The sequence below is a fragment of the Lepidothrix coronata genome, unplaced genomic scaffold, assembly GCF_001604755.1.
Source record: "Lepidothrix coronata isolate B3197 unplaced genomic scaffold, Lepidothrix_coronata-1.0 Scaffold32, whole genome shotgun sequence".
Classification (NCBI taxonomy): domain Eukaryota; kingdom Metazoa; phylum Chordata; class Aves; order Passeriformes; family Pipridae; genus Lepidothrix; species Lepidothrix coronata.
This window is the reverse complement of record NW_016690212.1, coordinates 6,040,875-6,059,506: the sequence shown is the minus strand read 5'-3', so window position 1 is coordinate 6,059,506 and position 18,632 is coordinate 6,040,875. Positions and strand designations below refer to the sequence as shown.

General features: G+C 40.0%; 1 protein-coding gene across 2 annotated transcripts in view; it reads right to left on the bottom strand.

Annotated features, from left to right (window-relative positions):
- RELN (reelin) overlaps positions 1-18,632 on the bottom strand; it is a 280,189-nt gene that overhangs the window by 20,881 nt on the left and 240,676 nt on the right. For both annotated transcript variants that reach the window (XM_017811391.1, XM_017811392.1), the window contains exons 42-51: positions 17,570-17,790; positions 16,455-16,602; positions 12,896-13,154; positions 11,438-11,687; positions 8,980-9,148; positions 6,109-6,249; positions 4,631-4,808; positions 3,068-3,261; positions 1,714-1,970; positions 448-602 (exon numbers count right to left, since the gene is read on the bottom strand). In XM_017811391.1, the coding sequence (XP_017666880.1) occupies positions 448-602; positions 1,714-1,970; positions 3,068-3,261; positions 4,631-4,808; positions 6,109-6,249; positions 8,980-9,148; positions 11,438-11,687; positions 12,896-13,154; positions 16,455-16,602; positions 17,570-17,790 (1,972 nt within the window). The remainder of the gene's footprint in view (positions 1-447; positions 603-1,713; positions 1,971-3,067; positions 3,262-4,630; positions 4,809-6,108; positions 6,250-8,979; positions 9,149-11,437; positions 11,688-12,895; positions 13,155-16,454; positions 16,603-17,569; positions 17,791-18,632) is intronic.

Below are 18,632 nucleotides of genomic sequence, written 5' to 3'. Positions count from 1 at the left end.
AAGAAGAGAGCATCAATAATTTAGAATTAATTGCGGTGGTGGAGTTTAAAAAAGTGTTTGAACCTGAAAACTGACTACAGAATTTTTGTTTGAAATGATGGCAATAACATGCCTGTACACTACCAGTCATCTGCATCTTCAGTATTCCCAAGACTGAGAAGAGACACCATAGCGTGAATTTTGTTTTCTTCTAGTTAGATCACATTTCTGGATTTCCAGATTTTGACACTTGTGCCTTATACCCCAGTACCACATAACAAATAAAGTTCATCTCCCCTCCCACACAGTCTAAGATTTGCATATTTCAGAGAAGGCTACAGATTAGGTGAACCATCTTTATGGAGGGATGTGCAAAGCGCTCTTGCAACTTCCTTATATCACTGGGCTATTTCCTTAATTTAGGTAAAGGGGTGTGTGAAGGGCAGTTTGGGTGCAGGTTTGAATTACCTTGAACTGCATGATCCAGCCTTCTGTAGGAGTCAGGTCATGGGTAACTGCATAGACCTCTCTGCCGTCATGGCTCCCACAGATCATGACACCATCAGGAGAATCACAAAATCTCTCGATTGAGCAATCATCATGGAATAACCAGTGTTCATTCACTTGAAAATAAATGGCAACACCAGTAATATACAGTGAAAACATAAATGAAAGAACACAGGGAGTGGTGTTAACCACGAAAGGTGATTCATGGCTTTGTTCTTCAGCCTACGTGAGAATTATTTAGTATTGCTCATGAGAATGTCAGTACCCCATCTTTCCCATGCACATAGGTATTACATTTATCACATTTATTGCTGAAAGCACCTGTTATTACTCTCTTGTATAAGAACTATAGCATTATTTTTTTAATGCTCAAGAAGTAAGGATTTGAGATTTATTTAAAACATAAAATTCTGTTGCACTTAACATTTTTTGGGAGAGCCTTTTAATAGGCACTGCCTACATGTCTGCACAAAGTGTACCCCAGCACTGGTGCTTGTTAAGCCTTGTAAACATACGGAAATACATCTTCTAGAAAATTTAGTTGTAAAATGGAACTTAACTTCCCTATATAATATTTTAAAAAGTTAGGAAATAGGAAGCAGACATTCAGGATAAGAAATCTGCTAAGAATAACCTGACACTTTTTAATCATTTTTTCTTTCTTTGAAAAGAAATTAGTCTTCTAAAATCCATGCTGTAAAAAAGAAAAGTTGCATTACATCTTTTCACTTCACATTTTGTGAACTAAAAGCAAAAGTAGTATGGCCAGTCTTCGCAAACAAAGATTTGGGAAAGGTCATTACCCTTCCAGCCTGCGCAGTGGATTTTTTAGGTGAGACACAGTGTGCGCTGAACGGAGCCCACCCTTTAATCCTAAGGTTCAACTGCCGGGGCTGAGCGAAGCTCAGACGGTGGCAGTGAGGTCCTCAGGACGTAGGTTTGTTTAGAGTGACCTTCTCTTAGATGGATGGCCTTACAGGGCTGACGAGCTCCATCTGCCCGGAGGAGTTCCCTGACTGGGAATCGAACCCGGGCCGCGGTGGTGAGAGCACCGCATCCTAACCACTAGACCACCAGGGGGCCCCAAAAGCAAAAGACCAGACCTCCATGTAGATGAAATTGTCTGTGATCGCCATCACAGTGAGACAACGACTCAAGAGGCTCAGCAAGATTTGAAAATTTGAAAAGCTTCTTGCTCTTTAACTCAGGTCCACGTGGAACCTTTACCTGTAGTTTTGTCCTCCATGAACATGTCAAAGGCAATCCTGCCGGTGGGCCCTGCGTCGGCGGGGGAGCGCTCGTGCTGCGGCAGGGGAGCGCTGCTGAAGGTGTCCAGCATCACTGTCCTCTGGTCGGCTGAGCCCGAAATCAGCACGTTGTCGATGGCCCAGTCGTTCTGGTCCAGCCCATCGTGTTTAGGTTGCCACCAGCGGAACCGTGTCCCAATGGTTTTGGCATCGTAGGGAAGGAGGATGTTCACAAAGCTGAAATACAAAGTGGAAATTGTAGGGAAGCCACAGAAGGAGAACAATTTCAATGCTCTGTGCCAGGTGCTTTGACCAGGTCCACTACCCGTGTTTCTTAGAGTACATGGAAGTTGGGAAGAGAAGGAAAAAGTGGATGATCTAGCCTATGTTCTTCTATGGGAAATGCCGGAATAAAAATCTTTCTGATCACTCCCAATGTCATCCCTGGGACAGGGGCTCAGAGAGAGGTGGGAAGTGTCAGCAACCAGACTGGCATGGTTTGAGCAACCTCACTTGCTCTAGCTGTCCTTATGGGACCAAATGAAATGGTCTAGACTAGCAGGGTAGGACCATAAGATCCTAATTAAGGGAAGTGTAAAGAAAGAGAACACTGAAGTAAAATTAATATCAGTGTTTTCAACCTGGAGCTATTCAGCAAATAGCCAAATTCCAGTACAACTTTATTTTTTACCATTACAACAGTAGACAACAGTACACTTAAATCTCATGTCCAGTTAAAGTGCTAACAGTTTCTTGGTGTGTTCAAACGAAATAACAAATAATGGGGCCCTCACATTCCCATTTTCTATGAATCCTTATAATTAGTCAGTGAGGAAAATGTCACCTCACATGTATGCATGATTTAAATCTCACAGATATCTGAAAATAGGGCTTGAGTGTGTCCATCCTTTTGATGGATGTCTGCAGAAATTCAGTTTCTCCTCTACACACCATTTTCTAACTAGTTCAAACAATGACTGACTGCTCTTGTCAGTAAGAAACTAGATTGCAAATGTTAGCGTCTTAAAGAACAGGATAAGCATCTCTACAGTAGCTATTAATTTATCCTCCTGCAACCATTTACAAACCTACCAGGCTGCTACAGGCTCCTAACTACCCTTGTATTTCTGGCCTAGCAGCTGCACAAATACTGATGCTCCAGCACATGTGCCAAGGCCATTCATAAACGCTTGCAGGACTGGACAAGCTGAACTCGCAAGGATCTGACATCCAAACCACAGCAGTGATAGGTCCCACAGGTTCTTATGAAACATTCAAGACCACCTTAAGGTGTTAAAGGAAATTACATAGTCAGAAAGGAGGTATCTACAAACCCAGGCTTGCTGAATTGATCATAGAAAATTTCCATTAAGAGGCTCCAGGTGATTCCACCATTCACAGAATACTCCAGTAGCACTCCTTGGTTGCGGTTATTAGGAGTTATCAGACATCCATACATGAAATAAAACTGGATGAATTCTGCACTGGTGAGGTTCAAATCCACTGTAACTAACATACGGCTGCAGCCCTGAAAAGCAAGGAAAAAATATGCTGCCTGGCAAACTTACGTTCATAAAAAGTGTTAGACTATGCAGTCACTATTATTGTAACCTCATGCTGTAAAAATTCTAAAATTGTACAAATTTTATTAATCATGTCAAAAGTTAAGCTACAACAGAATAATATATATTTTTCCCTGAAGATGTAAGCTCAGTTACATTCCATCTTAAAAATGCCTGTTGTGTACTCATACATATTGCTACTTATTCCTATAGCTTTATGGCATTCAGTATCCATAACTGTGTTCACCTTTCTTCTGAATACAAGAGTTGCAAAAATCCATGCTTCCAGTGTAAATCAGAAGGTTTTCCATGCAGAATTAACGAATCACTGATTATGTGCTAATGGCTCAATTTATGCAAACCATGAAATGCCAAAGCAATTTTAATATGTGTGTTTTCCACAATCCCACAATTTCCACAATAAATTTCACATTGCTTAGTCTATTAGTTAGTGACATTTGCTTAGTCCTACTGGGAGGAAGTGGAAATTTAGTGCTTCTGTTAGTTTCTTTTAGAAAACTTTCATCAGTTTTAACCTGGTTATAAAATTGATGAAAGAGATCTACAAGCATAAATTTTACAAGTTTCTAAAATACTATTTTGTCATTTTTGTAATCTCGAGGTTATCTGTTAGCCAATTATAATTCAGCAGCAGTATGGGTTATACACCTACGTATGCAGCTAACTTAGGAAATTTTACTGTGAGTTTACTCTGAAAACACCCAACTGTGAAACATCTGAAGGATGAGGCTACACATGGATGCAATGTACTCCAGAACGACCCTGCCTGAGCAGGGAGGTTGGACCAGATGACCCACTGTGGTCCCTTCCAACCTTACCCACTCTGTGATTCTGTATTTTCAAGGACCATGTGCAAGTTATACAAGTGCAAATAGCTAGTTATTAATTTACCTCTGCGGTCTGATTGGAAGCCACACCAAACTTTGGTCTTTGGAAGTTTTAAGTGCTATGAGGAGGCTGAGTGAGTGAAATTAAATGTCTACATACTTACACTGTGCTTTAACCTATCAGCTCCACTTCCAGCCCCTCTATAGCTCCTTTCAGGAGGCACACACATTGTATCTCATTTTCCTGGCTGCAGCTAGTGAGGAACATGGTATCAGCTTTACTGGAGTGTTTCTGGCTGGCCCTAGTCTGTAGGACCTGTCTGACTTTGACCTTCGGCTAGGCAAAGAATATAATTTTAAAAAATATTTTATATATTTAATATGTTATGCTGCTTTTTTTTAACACCTTGCTATTTAGTTAACTTTTTAAATCAGTCCCATTTATACTGTCAAATGGAGTGAGCTGGTCTCTGTGCTGAACACACACCCCGCTGAAGTGAAGAGCCATCCCGGAGGCGACGGCCCCGCAGACTGTGCTCAGTTTGCCCCCGTTCACCGTCAGCCAGTTCTGGTTCGACGGGGAGCGGTTGAAGTTGTCTTTCAGTTGTGTTGGAAGGGGAGTCTCTGGCTCGTCGCAGTACAGCCCGCCCCAGTGCTCATCGCAGCTGCAGAGGAAAACAAATGCAGAAATCAGCTGGCAAAGGCCCTGCACAGCAGTTTAATCAGTGCCACCTTATTCCACTTCAAGATGCCATCTTATTCCGCATAGAAGCTGTCTGCATCATTTACTAGCACACAACTGGTATGTGGGGGTTTCAAACATCTGCCACGTTTCGTGGTTAGTAGGATACAAAAATGACTTTAGGAAGGCTTAGTATTATGTATCATTCAAACTACTAATACAGAGTACACTGCTGAACACAGTAAAATCAGTAAAATTCACTGGATGGATAAAGTTAAGAGAATGTGCCAAGCCTAAGAATGTCCTGCTAATGTTACAGTTAAAGTTTCTGTAAAACTTTGGTAGATGGGCGCTTTCTTGTTGTTTCTTTATATAGTTATCCCTTTTTTTCTTCTCTGAAAAACATTCTTGTAATGTGTCAAAGACTGGATAACAGCATGGAAATGTGTTCTGCTACTATGAGATTTTACCACGGAGATTGCGTCTTGGTACTTCAGTGCTGTCAGGATAGAGAACACAATAATATGTCTATTCTACAGTGAAATATATTTCTAACAAATAAAGTCACAGTGCAATTATACAACCATTCTCCCATTTCTGTTGCCATTTGTGGCTGGAAAAAAAAGCAATACGTCCATCTGGAAGGTATTTCGCTGTTGCCAAGACAGGCAAATCTGGGGAGATCTGATTGTTGTTTGTTAGCTTTGCAGGATTCTATGTCAACTGTTATGCAGATAGTTTGAGGATTAAGCCAGTCTGCCTCCCCTGGCAAACCCTACCATGGAGCAGATGCATCAGACCATCAAGTTAACACCAGTCAAAAGGCAAAATCTGGCCTTCTGAAGAACTGGCATATATCATGTTTAGTGGACATGTCCCACTTCCAGCCCAGGTTCTCTGCACCCAGAAGCAAGCTGAGAGCACAGGAACATAGTGTGAAACCCCTTGGGAATAAGGATGACAACTTCTGGGAAGCTGCAGGACTGTATGTCCCTATGCAGCAGAGGCAGCAGCAGAGGCAATGCTTTGCCACCTAGGAAAGGACTGTCTGCATTGGCCATGGTGCAGGAACAGGCAGAGGTCTGGCAGAGCCAACCCCCACACTTACCCTTCTGCTTGTTATTTCTGTTCCCAAGTGGTCCCAGTGCCCTGCTCAGCTTTAACAGCAAAATCCACCTTGCTTTGAAAAACTATATCACAGTTTTTCCTGAAGTTCATTGAAATGGCAGAGGAGGAGTGAAATGCTGCAGTGCTGGGCAGGACAGGGAACAGATGACACTTACACACAGTTGTCCTGGGTGCACTTCCCATGGCCACTGCACATGTCTATGCAGCCGTCCCCGATGTAGACGTTGTCGATTGCCCACGTTTGCTGCTTGTCGAAAGGAGCGGGCTGGTGCCAGCGGAAACGAGTGGCTTGAGACCTTGGGAGAGAAAGACAGACAGAAAGGTCTATTTCTAGCTAAGCTAATCTTTATTTTGACTGAAAGGAAATGTCAGTCTTGAGGCTAGACTGCTCTTGGAAGACTTGTTTGGTATCAGCACAACTCAGGGCTGATTCCTGACAATGGACAACGTCCTTCCAAGAAGAGGGTGCTTTCTTGGAACAGGAGGCACAAGTTCTGAGAACAGGACAAAGCACAAGTGCTTGGTAGCATGCTGAGAGTGTGGGAGGTGGGAAAATAAATTTAGTAAATCATTTTCATTTTATTGATTAAAGGGGCTTAGCTCTCCATATGTGAATTAACTGTCTCAGCTCCCAAGACAGATGATGAAAATCTAGCCAAAACAGTCAGGGGATGCCAAAGAGCTATTCAGCTCATGCAGGTGTAGACCATGAGTCAAGAGCTGTGAGTAGATGAATTTCTGTAACTTGTCAAAAATACCACTACAAATTCAAGGTAGTCCCTGTTTTGCTGTACAGCACTAGATGGCAGCATTGAACTTCCTGTAGTCTGTTTTTTTTTGCAACTCAAAGAGAAATCACAGTTATTGTAAACACCAAAACAAATAAACAGCAAAATCCCCCAAAGCTATTAAGTGTAAAAATGGACCTTTTATGATAAGGTCAATATTATTCCATTAATTATTTCTTTATGAATATGCTGCATGAGATGAATAAATAACATGTTTATCTAAAGAGAAATCTACTGTGAGCCCTCTAGCTGCCCACCAAATAGCATTTTTAAAGGATATGTAAAAATTGTGAGGAAGCACTTTAAGAATAAAGATAAGCACCTATATCTTACACTGCCTGCTTTAGGTTTGGTTCTTCACTAACAATTTATAGAGCTGATGCTCCTATGAGAAGCTGTATTTGCATTTTAAAATCAGCTCTGATTTTAAGTGTTCATTGCTTTCTGCAGGCCAGAGGTTACATAGTGGTCTGGAGTACAGGAGTCCTAAAAAGCTATGCAAACATGGGTGGTGAGCACCAGGCTAAACTATTGACTACATAACCTGCAAGTCCCTAAAACATACAGGCACAAAAAAATTGGAGACACACACCTGCTATTACACAGCTTGAAATAATAAAGCAGCATAAAAATTATACTGCATCTAGACCAAAAGACCTATTAGCTGCACCGTTCCTTATCCTAAAGCTCAACATCTCTCCTTATGAGATAAGGTTGTAATAACCTCTCTCATGCAATACCTATCTTAATATCTTTGGAAAATGGTATTACTTGAGCCAACAAATACAATTATCAGTTTGGACAGAAGGGCAATCTTTGCCTCAGTAGGGCATCAGACTTCTTTTGACATATACCGCTCAAAAAACTCTCTGGTTTTAAAATCACAGTTATTCATAAATCTAAGTTTATCTCAGGTGGTAGCTTCCTTTCAGGTCCAAATTCAATAGGTTTGGAACATCAACCCTAGCCCTTATTTATCCTATTCAACTCCAGAAAGACTGTCCTGAACGCAAATTTACAATCTTTGTACAAGAACTCTTGGGGTAATGGATTTTACAGACAATATGTAGTGAAGCTGTACAAAAAAGGAAGCAGAGAAGATCAATACTGGGAACAATTCCTAAAAAAGCACTATTACTTGACATAATTGCACTGAAGGTAGGGAAGAGTCTAGATGCTCCAAATGATTAGTGGTAGAACATGGACTTTTCCACTACTAATTTCAAAATGTGTGGCAACTGTATAGGTGCTCTGGGTACAATTGCTAAAAAATAAATGTCTGTGTTTCCAAACTCACATGTGCATTAGCTGTCATCTTTCACGACAACCTTCTCAAGGCTCTGCCTGCACTATGGTACTTCTGTGCCTGCAGTTAGCTCAGCCTATGCCTATGTGAGGAGCTTGGGCTCAGCAGGAGGAGCAAAGCATCAAATTGTGCTGAGAGCCAGACGCCCTCGCTACCTGTGTTGGCAGGGCTTTACTTTGGGCTTTATCAGGTATCACTGTGCGGGAGACAGTCACAGCTGTCACTGCAAAACAGCACATCTAGAAGGATGTCAGCAGGAAGGCTGAACTACCCAGTTGTCCCTAGATGGATATTTTTGACAAACAAATCAGAAATCCAGCAGTTTTCAGGGCATTGTAGAAAACATGGCAGCATCCCCAATAGTGCTGACAGTCCCAAACAGCTCCTTTCACTGCAGCCTCCCAACAAATCCCACAATTTTTCTTCCCTCAAAGACAAAAGAACATAGGAAAAGGAAAAGGAGGTCATGTGTATAAACAATAAAGAGAGCATCTAAGCTGAGAGAGACACAAAGGATACAAGGAATGCACAGAAAAACAAGCAGCCTGAAAAGTGCTATATTTAAAACACACAGTAACAGCAAGCACAGGGTGCAGTGGGGATTCAGCCAGTCCAATTAGCCACCAAAACAACCAGAATTTAGTGAGGCTGATGATAACATGTGATTCTTTATAGTGTTCCCTCTGTCCCTTGCTAGAAGAAGAATTTCCTATCTATAAATAGGAAAAGTAAACACGCACACAGAAGAGCGTTGCAATTTTTATGCAAAGCAGGATGAAGCTTCATTTACTTATACTTATTTGTTCCTATATATATACATCAAACAGAAATGCAAGGTATTATGCAATTGCTTTAATGCTATAAAGTGTCATGATGTTATAAATAGCTAGTTATGCATTTAGATTTATTCTGCAGAAAACCAGAAGAGATACCTAGTATAGGGAGGCAGAGGCAAAGTAACCCGGGTCCACTTGTTGAAAGTGTCCGAAATGAGAATCCTCTGGAGATGGTACTTGTTGCATTCCACGTTAGTAGGAAGACAGTCTCTCAAAATTGGGTGCCAGGTGAGCCCAAGGTCCACTGAATATTCCAGTTCAATAGCTAAGGGTGGAAAGATGGTTAACTGCTTAATTTGGAGACTTACATCCATAGTTCTACAATAAAGTGCAAGCCTCAGAGAGCATCAGAAGTCTACACTGACAAAATAACCACTCAGAACTTTTCAAACACTTGTGTCACAAGCACAAAGCCATCTCCTTTGGTGGCAGTTCTAGAGAATATGCTACATGTTGCTCAGCAAGTATAGCTATAGCTCAGGAGAAGTCTGCAGCACACTTCTGCATCTGCCACCTACCTCAAGGGACCACAGGTGCAAAGACAAAATCATCTGTTAAGTTGCCAGGATTAAGGCAAGCCAATTTTTGTAGCTGCAGCATGCAAGAAAATGATGTGACAGCATCAAAAACATCAACTTGTTTTGTTTTTCAGGCTGAAGGGTGAGATACAGGACATAACTGTTGTTAAGGCAGAGCAACACTCAAACTTTTGGCTCTGTCTCAAGACGGTTTAGTCACTCTTCCACCCTTCCTCCAGACCAGCTCATTTCATTATCCAGCATAAACAATTTTGAGTTTGTTAGTCAGTGAGCTTGTTTTCATTCAAACAGCCTAGCCACACTAAACTAACGTATTCATTCCTCAGTGAAAGTCAGCAATTTCACTGTTTTGATGTCTATCTATGGCTTATAAATTTTATTATGAAAAAAAGGTTACACAAGCTTACTGAATACTTCAGATTAAACTTTCATGCAGCCATTAAAAAGTAAATAACAATAGGCACAGAACTGTAACTTGAAGTAAATGTTCCAGCTGCCAGGCCTTCTGGCTGTGTAGAACAAGGAGCATGGCTTGCAGTGACAGGGGTGATAAATCTGTGATCTTTTTTTGATTACTACAGACCCATTTCTTCTACCCGCATGCACAGGGAATTACCCTTAATCACCCAATCAGTCCTACTTGATGTTTCAGCGCAGAAGACAGTGCTATAGAAATACAAGGACAAGTGGATAGAAACAAGGGTGAGTTTTTAGTGTTAAATCTCCCTCACCAAAACGAAGCACTTTACTCATCATGACTGGAAGCGGGATTAGGTAGTGTCCTGCCTAATTTAATATGAAGTTAAGATAATGGTAAGTGTTGTAGACAAGGACACAAAAACAAACAAACAAACAAAAAAAAGGAATTGTTTCTTTGTTAGTATATAGCTCAGCTGCCTAAAACACTTTTAAACGTAGCAGAGATGATCTTAGGATGTTGTAGTCTTTTTAATACCAAAAGAAAAATATATTGTTAAGCATGTGAGAAGCTTCAGATTTGCAAAATCAGAGAAACCACTTTGGGGACTCCATGTAAAATTTTTTCCCATTTTTATACAGAATTCTAGAGGAATTGTCAGCAACTCAGTGAATTAACACATACCACATGATGGTTATTATATTCTCTTCCTCATAGAAAACCTGTATATTCCAAAACCTACCATAAAAGAATGTAATTTAAGATGCACAAAAAGGCATTCGAAAGCTAGAAAGACCTATTTCTTGTGCACCTTAAAAATCACATAATAAGCCAATTTTTAATTTCCATGTGATGTGTATTGAGAACAGAGCACATTTTTATTTATTTGTGTATCTGTATGTATATATGTGTATATACACGTATAAAGGCTGGCTCTGCACTCAATAGACATCATATGGAAAAAAAGGAAGCTACATAATTAAAAATCACATTATGTGTACATAAACATATATATACACATATAAATACATATATACACAAGTGCATATATCTATGCACACATTCCTACATATACACATATATATCTATATATATGTTCATTATTTCATACGGAAGATACAAATTTTTGCAGCTGATGCTGCCTTAGCAGTGTCAGATGTATGTTGTTATAAATGATTTCTTAGATGTAGAGGTACAAGTGAGATCAGAACTGAGACGTCCTACACGAAAAATGCAAAACCTCAAAGCAAGAAACATATGCTGGGAACACCCAGTTGCTTTTTATTAGGACCACCAGCACCACTCCAGGCAGTGAATGTTATATCCTGGTGAATGGATTTGAGTAAGGCAGCTGTTAGTCTTTTTCTTTAATGGATTGAACTGCAACTTAAACGCTCGGAAGGAATAATAGACTTCAGTTTATCTTGGGCTTCAGACACATAGAATAAAAAAGCTGATGTTACAATTTCTAACAGAAGCATGCAGCCTTCTTTTTTTTCTCAGTTCTTGTTGCAGTGAATAATGGAACCAAAAAACAAGTGAACTTTCCTCTACAGCAGAGGAAGAGTAAGGGCAGAAAGTACTAAGAAGTCATTACCATAACAGGAGTCTGTGACAGAGCAGGATGCTGCAAAATCTATTTGCAAGAAAGAGTCTTCATTGACAACAATGTCAGTGGTGACAACATAGCGAGTGCTGGCTTTCTCAATGAACACCAGAGCATCCCCAGTAGATCCACAGACTGGCATCTTTGTTCCACCAGGATGGAGCAGCCACTTTCTACTATCCAGTGTGGTGAAATCATCTTCCAATACTGTATTGCCAGAGATATTTCCTCCAATAAGAATCTGAAACATTAGGCAAGGAATTGTTACTGAAAAGAAAAAATGTCTATAAGTCTTCACAAACATACATGTGACTTAGCAACCTGGAGGAGGAAGAGATGTGCCAGTCTATGTATATATATTCTGCTGGTCCAAAATGGACAAATTCACTTAGTAAAGAGTTTAGGCTATGAGGAGAGGAATATCTCTTTCCTATCATGGAGCCCTAAAGAGAATGGCTCAGCTATACAAATCTGAAGTTCAGGGAGATGAATTCTATCCTTGATGAAATAAAACTGCTCACAAAAATAAATGTCAGTAGAAGCAAAGTAGTTGCACTGTTGTTTTTCCTACTGACTGTTTAGCTCTACTATAATCTGGTGCACTACTACCAGGTTGCATCTGCTGATAGAAGTGGGGAAATAGTCTCTGTTTTGCCACTGACTGCAAGACATCAGCATTTTACTCTTCAACAGCAAGCCAGGTAGAATTAATTTTCATTGTTACTCTGAATTCAGTTTCTGACTGTTCTGAACTAATATAACTATATTCAATGAAGATACAGAAATGGGAGAAGGAGGATTTTTTAAATTTCTAAAAGGAGGGATGGGAAGTAAAATTTTGTAACCGCAACATTGAAGTGGCTGGGTTTTTCTTAATAATCTGAACTAACTTCTTTAAAAAAAGCATTCATAAATATTTCAGCAAGTTGAACTTGGACAGCCCAATAAGACTACTAGGAGCACAATCACTTCAGTGGGGTTTCTTGTGATTTATATGAAGTCATACAAAGTAATATAGTAATCTTTATAGAAGCAAATACCAAATATGAAACAAAACCTTGTTTTCATATAGATTGATATTTTTCTATAGTTTTTTTCTATTACATTTTACCAAACCAATTACATATTTGGATACATTTTAAATGAAGGTTTTTGACATTTGAAATCAGACTTGCATTTTGCATGGTAAGGCCTTCTGCAATGTGAACCTGAGGCTCTACCCACATATAAAAGACCTTCCTAACTTCAAAACAGGCGTTCAGTAGCCCACATGGAAATGGTGCATTAAAAACACGAGTTCATCAAATAGTACTTGTGCTCTAAATATCCTTTTACAAAGAATTTCTGCTTTACTCAGTGAAATGATACATGCCAAAAAAAGGGAAACATTAAGACTGAAACAGCCTAAAATTGTGCTAAACCCAACCTCTCCCCCCCAGGATTCCTTACCTGGTCGATTACCCAGGGGCTGTAGAAATGCCCGTTCTCGGATGGTTGCCACCAGCGAAGCCGAGTGGAGCTTGAACGGGCCTTCAAGGGAATTTCCAGGGCAATGTATCGTCCCACATTGCTGGAGTTACTGAAGAGGAATTCCTGGAGAAGGCTCCACGTGAGGCCCCCGTTGAGCGAATACTGCAGTAGCACAGGCTGGCTCCTGGGGTCAGGTACCCCCTTGCCACATCCCAGTCTCATGAAGAACTGCACAAATCTAACACAAATCTTCCACTTACTGGAAAGATTTATTTTCTACAACATCCTACACAACGAACTGGAGAGTTTGTCTGTTGACTAGCCCAGTAATTTCTTGCTTTAAGAGTCAGCTTTAGGAGATCTTATGATTTCCTTTTCAAAGGTTCCAGAATATAAGTAGACAGACAGGTGGGATGACAAAAATTCATTTTGCCTGTGTAGTAGTTCGCCAGGCATAAGAGGCTGAACAAAGTTGGCCATTTATGTTTTGAGCTTTTGTCTGCATAGCAGATGGTGTTGCAAGTATCAGAAACATAATCCTGGGTGAAATTTTTATCCCTGCATCCCATGAGTACAGATTTTAGTGGCAGAAAAGCAACAATGCTCTAAGTAGATCATAATTTGCTAGGAATTTGCTGAAATGCTTAAATTCAAAATAAGCATCCCGGTTTTCCATTGGCATAAACCAGAGAAAATATGGACAGCAGAACAAAGCACATTTCACTTTCAGGGGTCATTTTGTCCATTTAGTCAGCCTAGGAAATTTGTCTAAATTACACCGTTTAAATGTGCTGGCTTCCCTGAAGCCAGCCCAAGCCACCCAGGGACACCAGTGCTTTCATCCCCTAGTTAATTGGCTTCTCCAAAGCAGCACAATAGACTTGTGTCAAACTGTGAAATTCTTCCTGTCAGCTGATGCTCATAAATAGCTCTACTGTGCACTTGGAGTGGAGGGAACTGCTGCTGTAATGATATTTACTTATTGGACTTGCAGGGATATCACAAGTACTAATTCATGTTTGCACAGTTTTTGCACAGCTTAAGAGTGTTGTATCTGTTCTAATTATTATTGCATTAGTGCTGCCTGGCTCATGGTTAAATGAAATGGAGCAAAAGAAGTTTTATATCAAAAATCTTGTTCTGGTTTGATCTGCAGGTAGATCCACTGGGAGTGGAGGCTGCAGAGGTGCAGGGCAGACAAAGCTCCAATAAAACACCAGACCTACAAGTCAATTAATGCTAGTCCTCACTGCAACTCACAGTTTCTCTTGCTACTATATATAACTGCTTTCACTATAGATTATATCCACCTCCATGTACCAGACATAACATATTGCTTGTGCTATAAAGGAGCACTGGGTATCCTCATGGATCAACATATCAACTGTAATGGATTTGCTTCACTGCTGGCAAGTCTTTCTGCCTCCTCAGATTTACTCCAACGTTCACCACATAATTCAAAGGAAATAAACCCAGGTGACCTTGTCTCTGTTGCATCTTTCTGTGTATTGCTACTCTTTCATCTCAATTTTTACTAATGTAGTAATAACCCACTCAAACATAGGTAACAATGTCTGGCAGATAAAAAGCAATTTTAAATATCTGTCTGCTCATCCCACAGATAATTTGCAAAGGCTCTTCCTATTTTGAAATGGAAAAGCAAAGATTTTTTTCGTAAATCTAGTAACACTAAAATGTGTGGATATTCTTCTAGTAATTCAGAATCGAAAGGGATTTGATCAGCTGTGATACCTAAAACATTCTGCCCCTACTGATATTCCATGCTGTGCAGTTTTAGCTACTGGTACCCCACGATGGCTATATACTGTCCCCTGTGTTAAATTCTTTAACATACAGATGTGATGGCAGTGTGCAGTGGCTTGCAGACTCCACTTGATTTCAATCCCCAGGTGCTGAGCATGGTTTGGAGCCCCAACAGACACAACTGCTTGCCTGTGTACTTCAGGGGATCTCCTCATAACGAAAGGGGAAGTTTTAATGTGAATACTGAGACTAGTACCCTTAAAAAATGCTTGTTCTCATCATTCCTGGCATAGGCTGAAACCTCTCCCCAAGAACAGTGCAGAACTTGGCACATATGTGTCACAGCCTTGTTTTTGTGCTTTGCAGGTGGCTGATAGAGTCAGTCTGGAAATTAAGAAAATCCCACTGCAATTACTTGAGGTTACTAAAGAGCAGCTCCCAGCAACACCATTGCAGTCTGCCTTGGTGTTCAGAAGAGAACATACAGTTATTTGTTGATAACTGCTATTTTTCATAAGCATATACAAGAAATTGAATGTTCTGCTTTGTTTTCCTAAGACAGAAGTAATTTATCTCCATATAACACCTTGAGGTCAATATATGCAAATCCAGCTACAGACCATCATGAAGGAGAGATAAATGACAGTTCTTTGAACATGAGCAATAGGGAAAACATCATTTAGTCTAATGGAGCAACTTACAAGATTGTATGTTTTGTTAAACGGTCTTTAAATTTCAGAATGGTCCAGGAAATGGTCCAGCCTCAGAGAACTGAGGCTTGTATTTACCAAGTTCTGAAAAAAGTTTGCTGTGAGGAATCTTACAAATTACAGGTATCCTTAATATTACACATCACTGAGGGGTAGCTAAGTGCTGATCTAAAAAATACAATGGTTAGATAGTAGGCATCTTTATAGATCATGATGCTTTACAATTAAACCATTATTTAAAGCTTCAATACCAATGCTGACAAGCAAAAAGTAAATAAAAAGCCTGTTAAAGTGTTTCCCAGGGAACCTTAGAGAGGATTAAGGTGTTTACAAGAGATCAGTAGAAAAAAAGTCTTGGAGAAAATGAAATCTTTCCAAAGTAATAATATAAGGATATAAGCTAAGATACTGAATAAATTAGAAAACAATGCCTATTTGTTAGCATGCTCACAATTAGGATGGAGATTAATTTATATCAATGTAAAATTTTAATGTGGCTTGCTTAGCATGTCTCACTCATCAAATATGTCCTCTGCAGGCTCTAATGATGCAACATAATTTGTAAATGCACTAAAATATTTGGTTTTCAATTGCTGGTGACAGCTTGTCACCGGCTTGGGAATTTCTCAGATAATTATTGGGAAAAAAATTGTGCACAATAAGAAGAAAGCAAGCTTCAGAAATTAAAGAATTACGAGATGACAAATGTAAGAATTATACTTCCAGTGGATACTCCTGTTTCAGCAATGGCTTATAATACACCAGACTGTAAGACATGCAATTGATTTCTCATGTTACGGATTTAGGAAATAAAACTTGCATAAACTGAAGGTGGGCATCAGATCCTGGAGTTCTTATTCAAGGAAAAAAGTAACATTTAAATGGTTAATCCAACTAAAGCTCAAGTTAAATTTAATTTAAAATGATAACAGTATTTAAAATGGAATATTTGCTAGTGTAAGGACCACAGAATATGCCAGCTTGCCTTTACCGTAGAAGTATTACATATGTATTATTCTCCAGCATGTTATTTCCTCAATGAAATCCTTTTGAAATTGTGTTACCTGGCTTGTGACAAATCTAGGTCTCGAGTCATCAGCATACGCAAGCCTTCTTCATTAAAGAAAAGGTTGTTTCCTCCAGACATGATACCACATTTCCTTGATGGCTTTCCACCACTCACAAGGAGGAATCTATCTGACTCCAGCTGACCTGAATACACAGTGAATACATATTTATGATTTACTCTGGTGTTCCTACTGCAAGAGTACTACTTCCAGAGGAAGAGAGATAAATTAAAAATCACATGCTGACTGAAGAAATATTCAGTGTTTCTGATGCCATGCATTCTAGAAAGCTGACGCATATCAAAACAAAATATACAAAATAAACCCATAAGTATGAAGTCTGGGATCTTAGTTTCCAGATATTCATAAAATTTTCCACTTTTCTTCATTTTTCTTAGGATAACAACAAAGTACTCAGGTCTATAAAGAAACTCTGGGTTCCATGTGGTAGCACGCAAGAGCTGGCAAAATTTAAAATGAATAGCAGCACCTGTGAAGGGATGAGTTTAGTTCACAGGTGCTGCTTTATTCAAAACATGCTCTTCTTGCCGTGCCTGCTAGTGGGGGAAGCCTCGAGGGGGTTTTAGAGTTGTGTGTGTGAGTGCTGAGCGTGCCCAGGCATGCATGAGGCTTTGAATTCTCTCCTGTCATCCCTCTCTTGGGGTCTGCTATGGCTGCTCAGCAGTGGCCCCCATGGCTGAGACACACAGTCTGCTCTGAAACCGTGTTTGCTGTAGTAAGGCCTGTTAGATTTCCCTTGCAGCAAGAAATCACACAACCTTAAGCCCTCCATTGTGTGCCTCATTTGCACGCATTCTGTCTGTGCTAAAGTCAAACTACCATCAAAGCATAATTTTCTTCTAAAATTATTTTCTACCTGTGGAGTTTCAGGAAATTCTGTTTCAATTAAGATTTTGTATTTCAGCTCTAGCAACATATTAAATATTCACAGACCGTGCTGGCAAATGAATCTAAACTACTCAGCTTGTGGCAATACCCCCCCCAGCATAAATTATATTCAGAAGCATGCAGGGATGAGGAGTTTTTTCCCTTCAACCCTGGGTTCCACTAGGATGGACAGGCAGAATCAGACCCCACCCCAAAGGAGATACCTTCAAAATCATCCTTAAGGAAGTCAGAGTTCTTGGTACTTATTTTGCAGGTTGGCCCAGAGTACCCAGGGTCACAGATGCACTTGGTGCCGTTGATGCAGCTGCCGTGCCCATTGCACATCTCCTCACACTGTGGGCCAATGTACACGTTGTCAATGGCCCAAGTCACAGGCTGGGATCCAGCAGGGTAAAATCCTTGGTACCACCTGAACCTTGCCAATCTGAAAATGGCATAAAGTGTACTTATTTTAAATAATAGCTCCATCTTTTTTGTATTCCATGTATGTACCATATTATGCGTATATATTATTCTTTCTGTTGGAACCAGCTTGATAAATAGCTTAATTCTAGAAACTGACCACTAGATTTAAGTTCCTTCAGTACTTCATGCATCTTTTTGTTGACATTCAACCAAAGTACTGACAGAAATAAAAATAACACTATTCATTAGTTGTAATACCAAAACTGAATGACAGATTTGATTTTCAAGTTTTAAAATCTAACCCCTCTTCTCTCCATCATTCACGAGGAGGATGAATGGCTGTGGTCTGATGAATTTGCTTCTGCTTTGGTGTACAGTGCCTGGGTCAGATCTGGCCATTTTCACCCTCTCCTGGAGAGTGCTTCCATCCTGCTTCCGTCCTGCCCCCGGGGAGACCACCTGTGGAGGTGGAGTGGTAGGATCTCACCCTCAATTACACAGAAAGAAAACACGATCTGTCATGTCACCAGGTATCAGCTTGGTTTTGGGTAACTTAATCTTAAACTAGACTGATATAGCAAGTTGTTAATTTAAACTATATTCTCCTTTGGGTGCTGTCCTGTCATTTTTAATTTGCCTCCTAAGTGCTACTTACATCAATGTTGCATATGAAATGGAACCAACTGGGAAAGGAGGGAAAACAAATTGAGGTGGGGAAAAACACTCAAGAGATTAATTTTGTTCCACCTGAGAAAACATTTTAAGGGAGGAAGGAAACCAGAAGAATGAGAAGGGAAAAGCACTTAATTGCCTTGCATGTTTAATGTGTCTTGTTAAAGATATCTAAATTCAGCAGGTGAA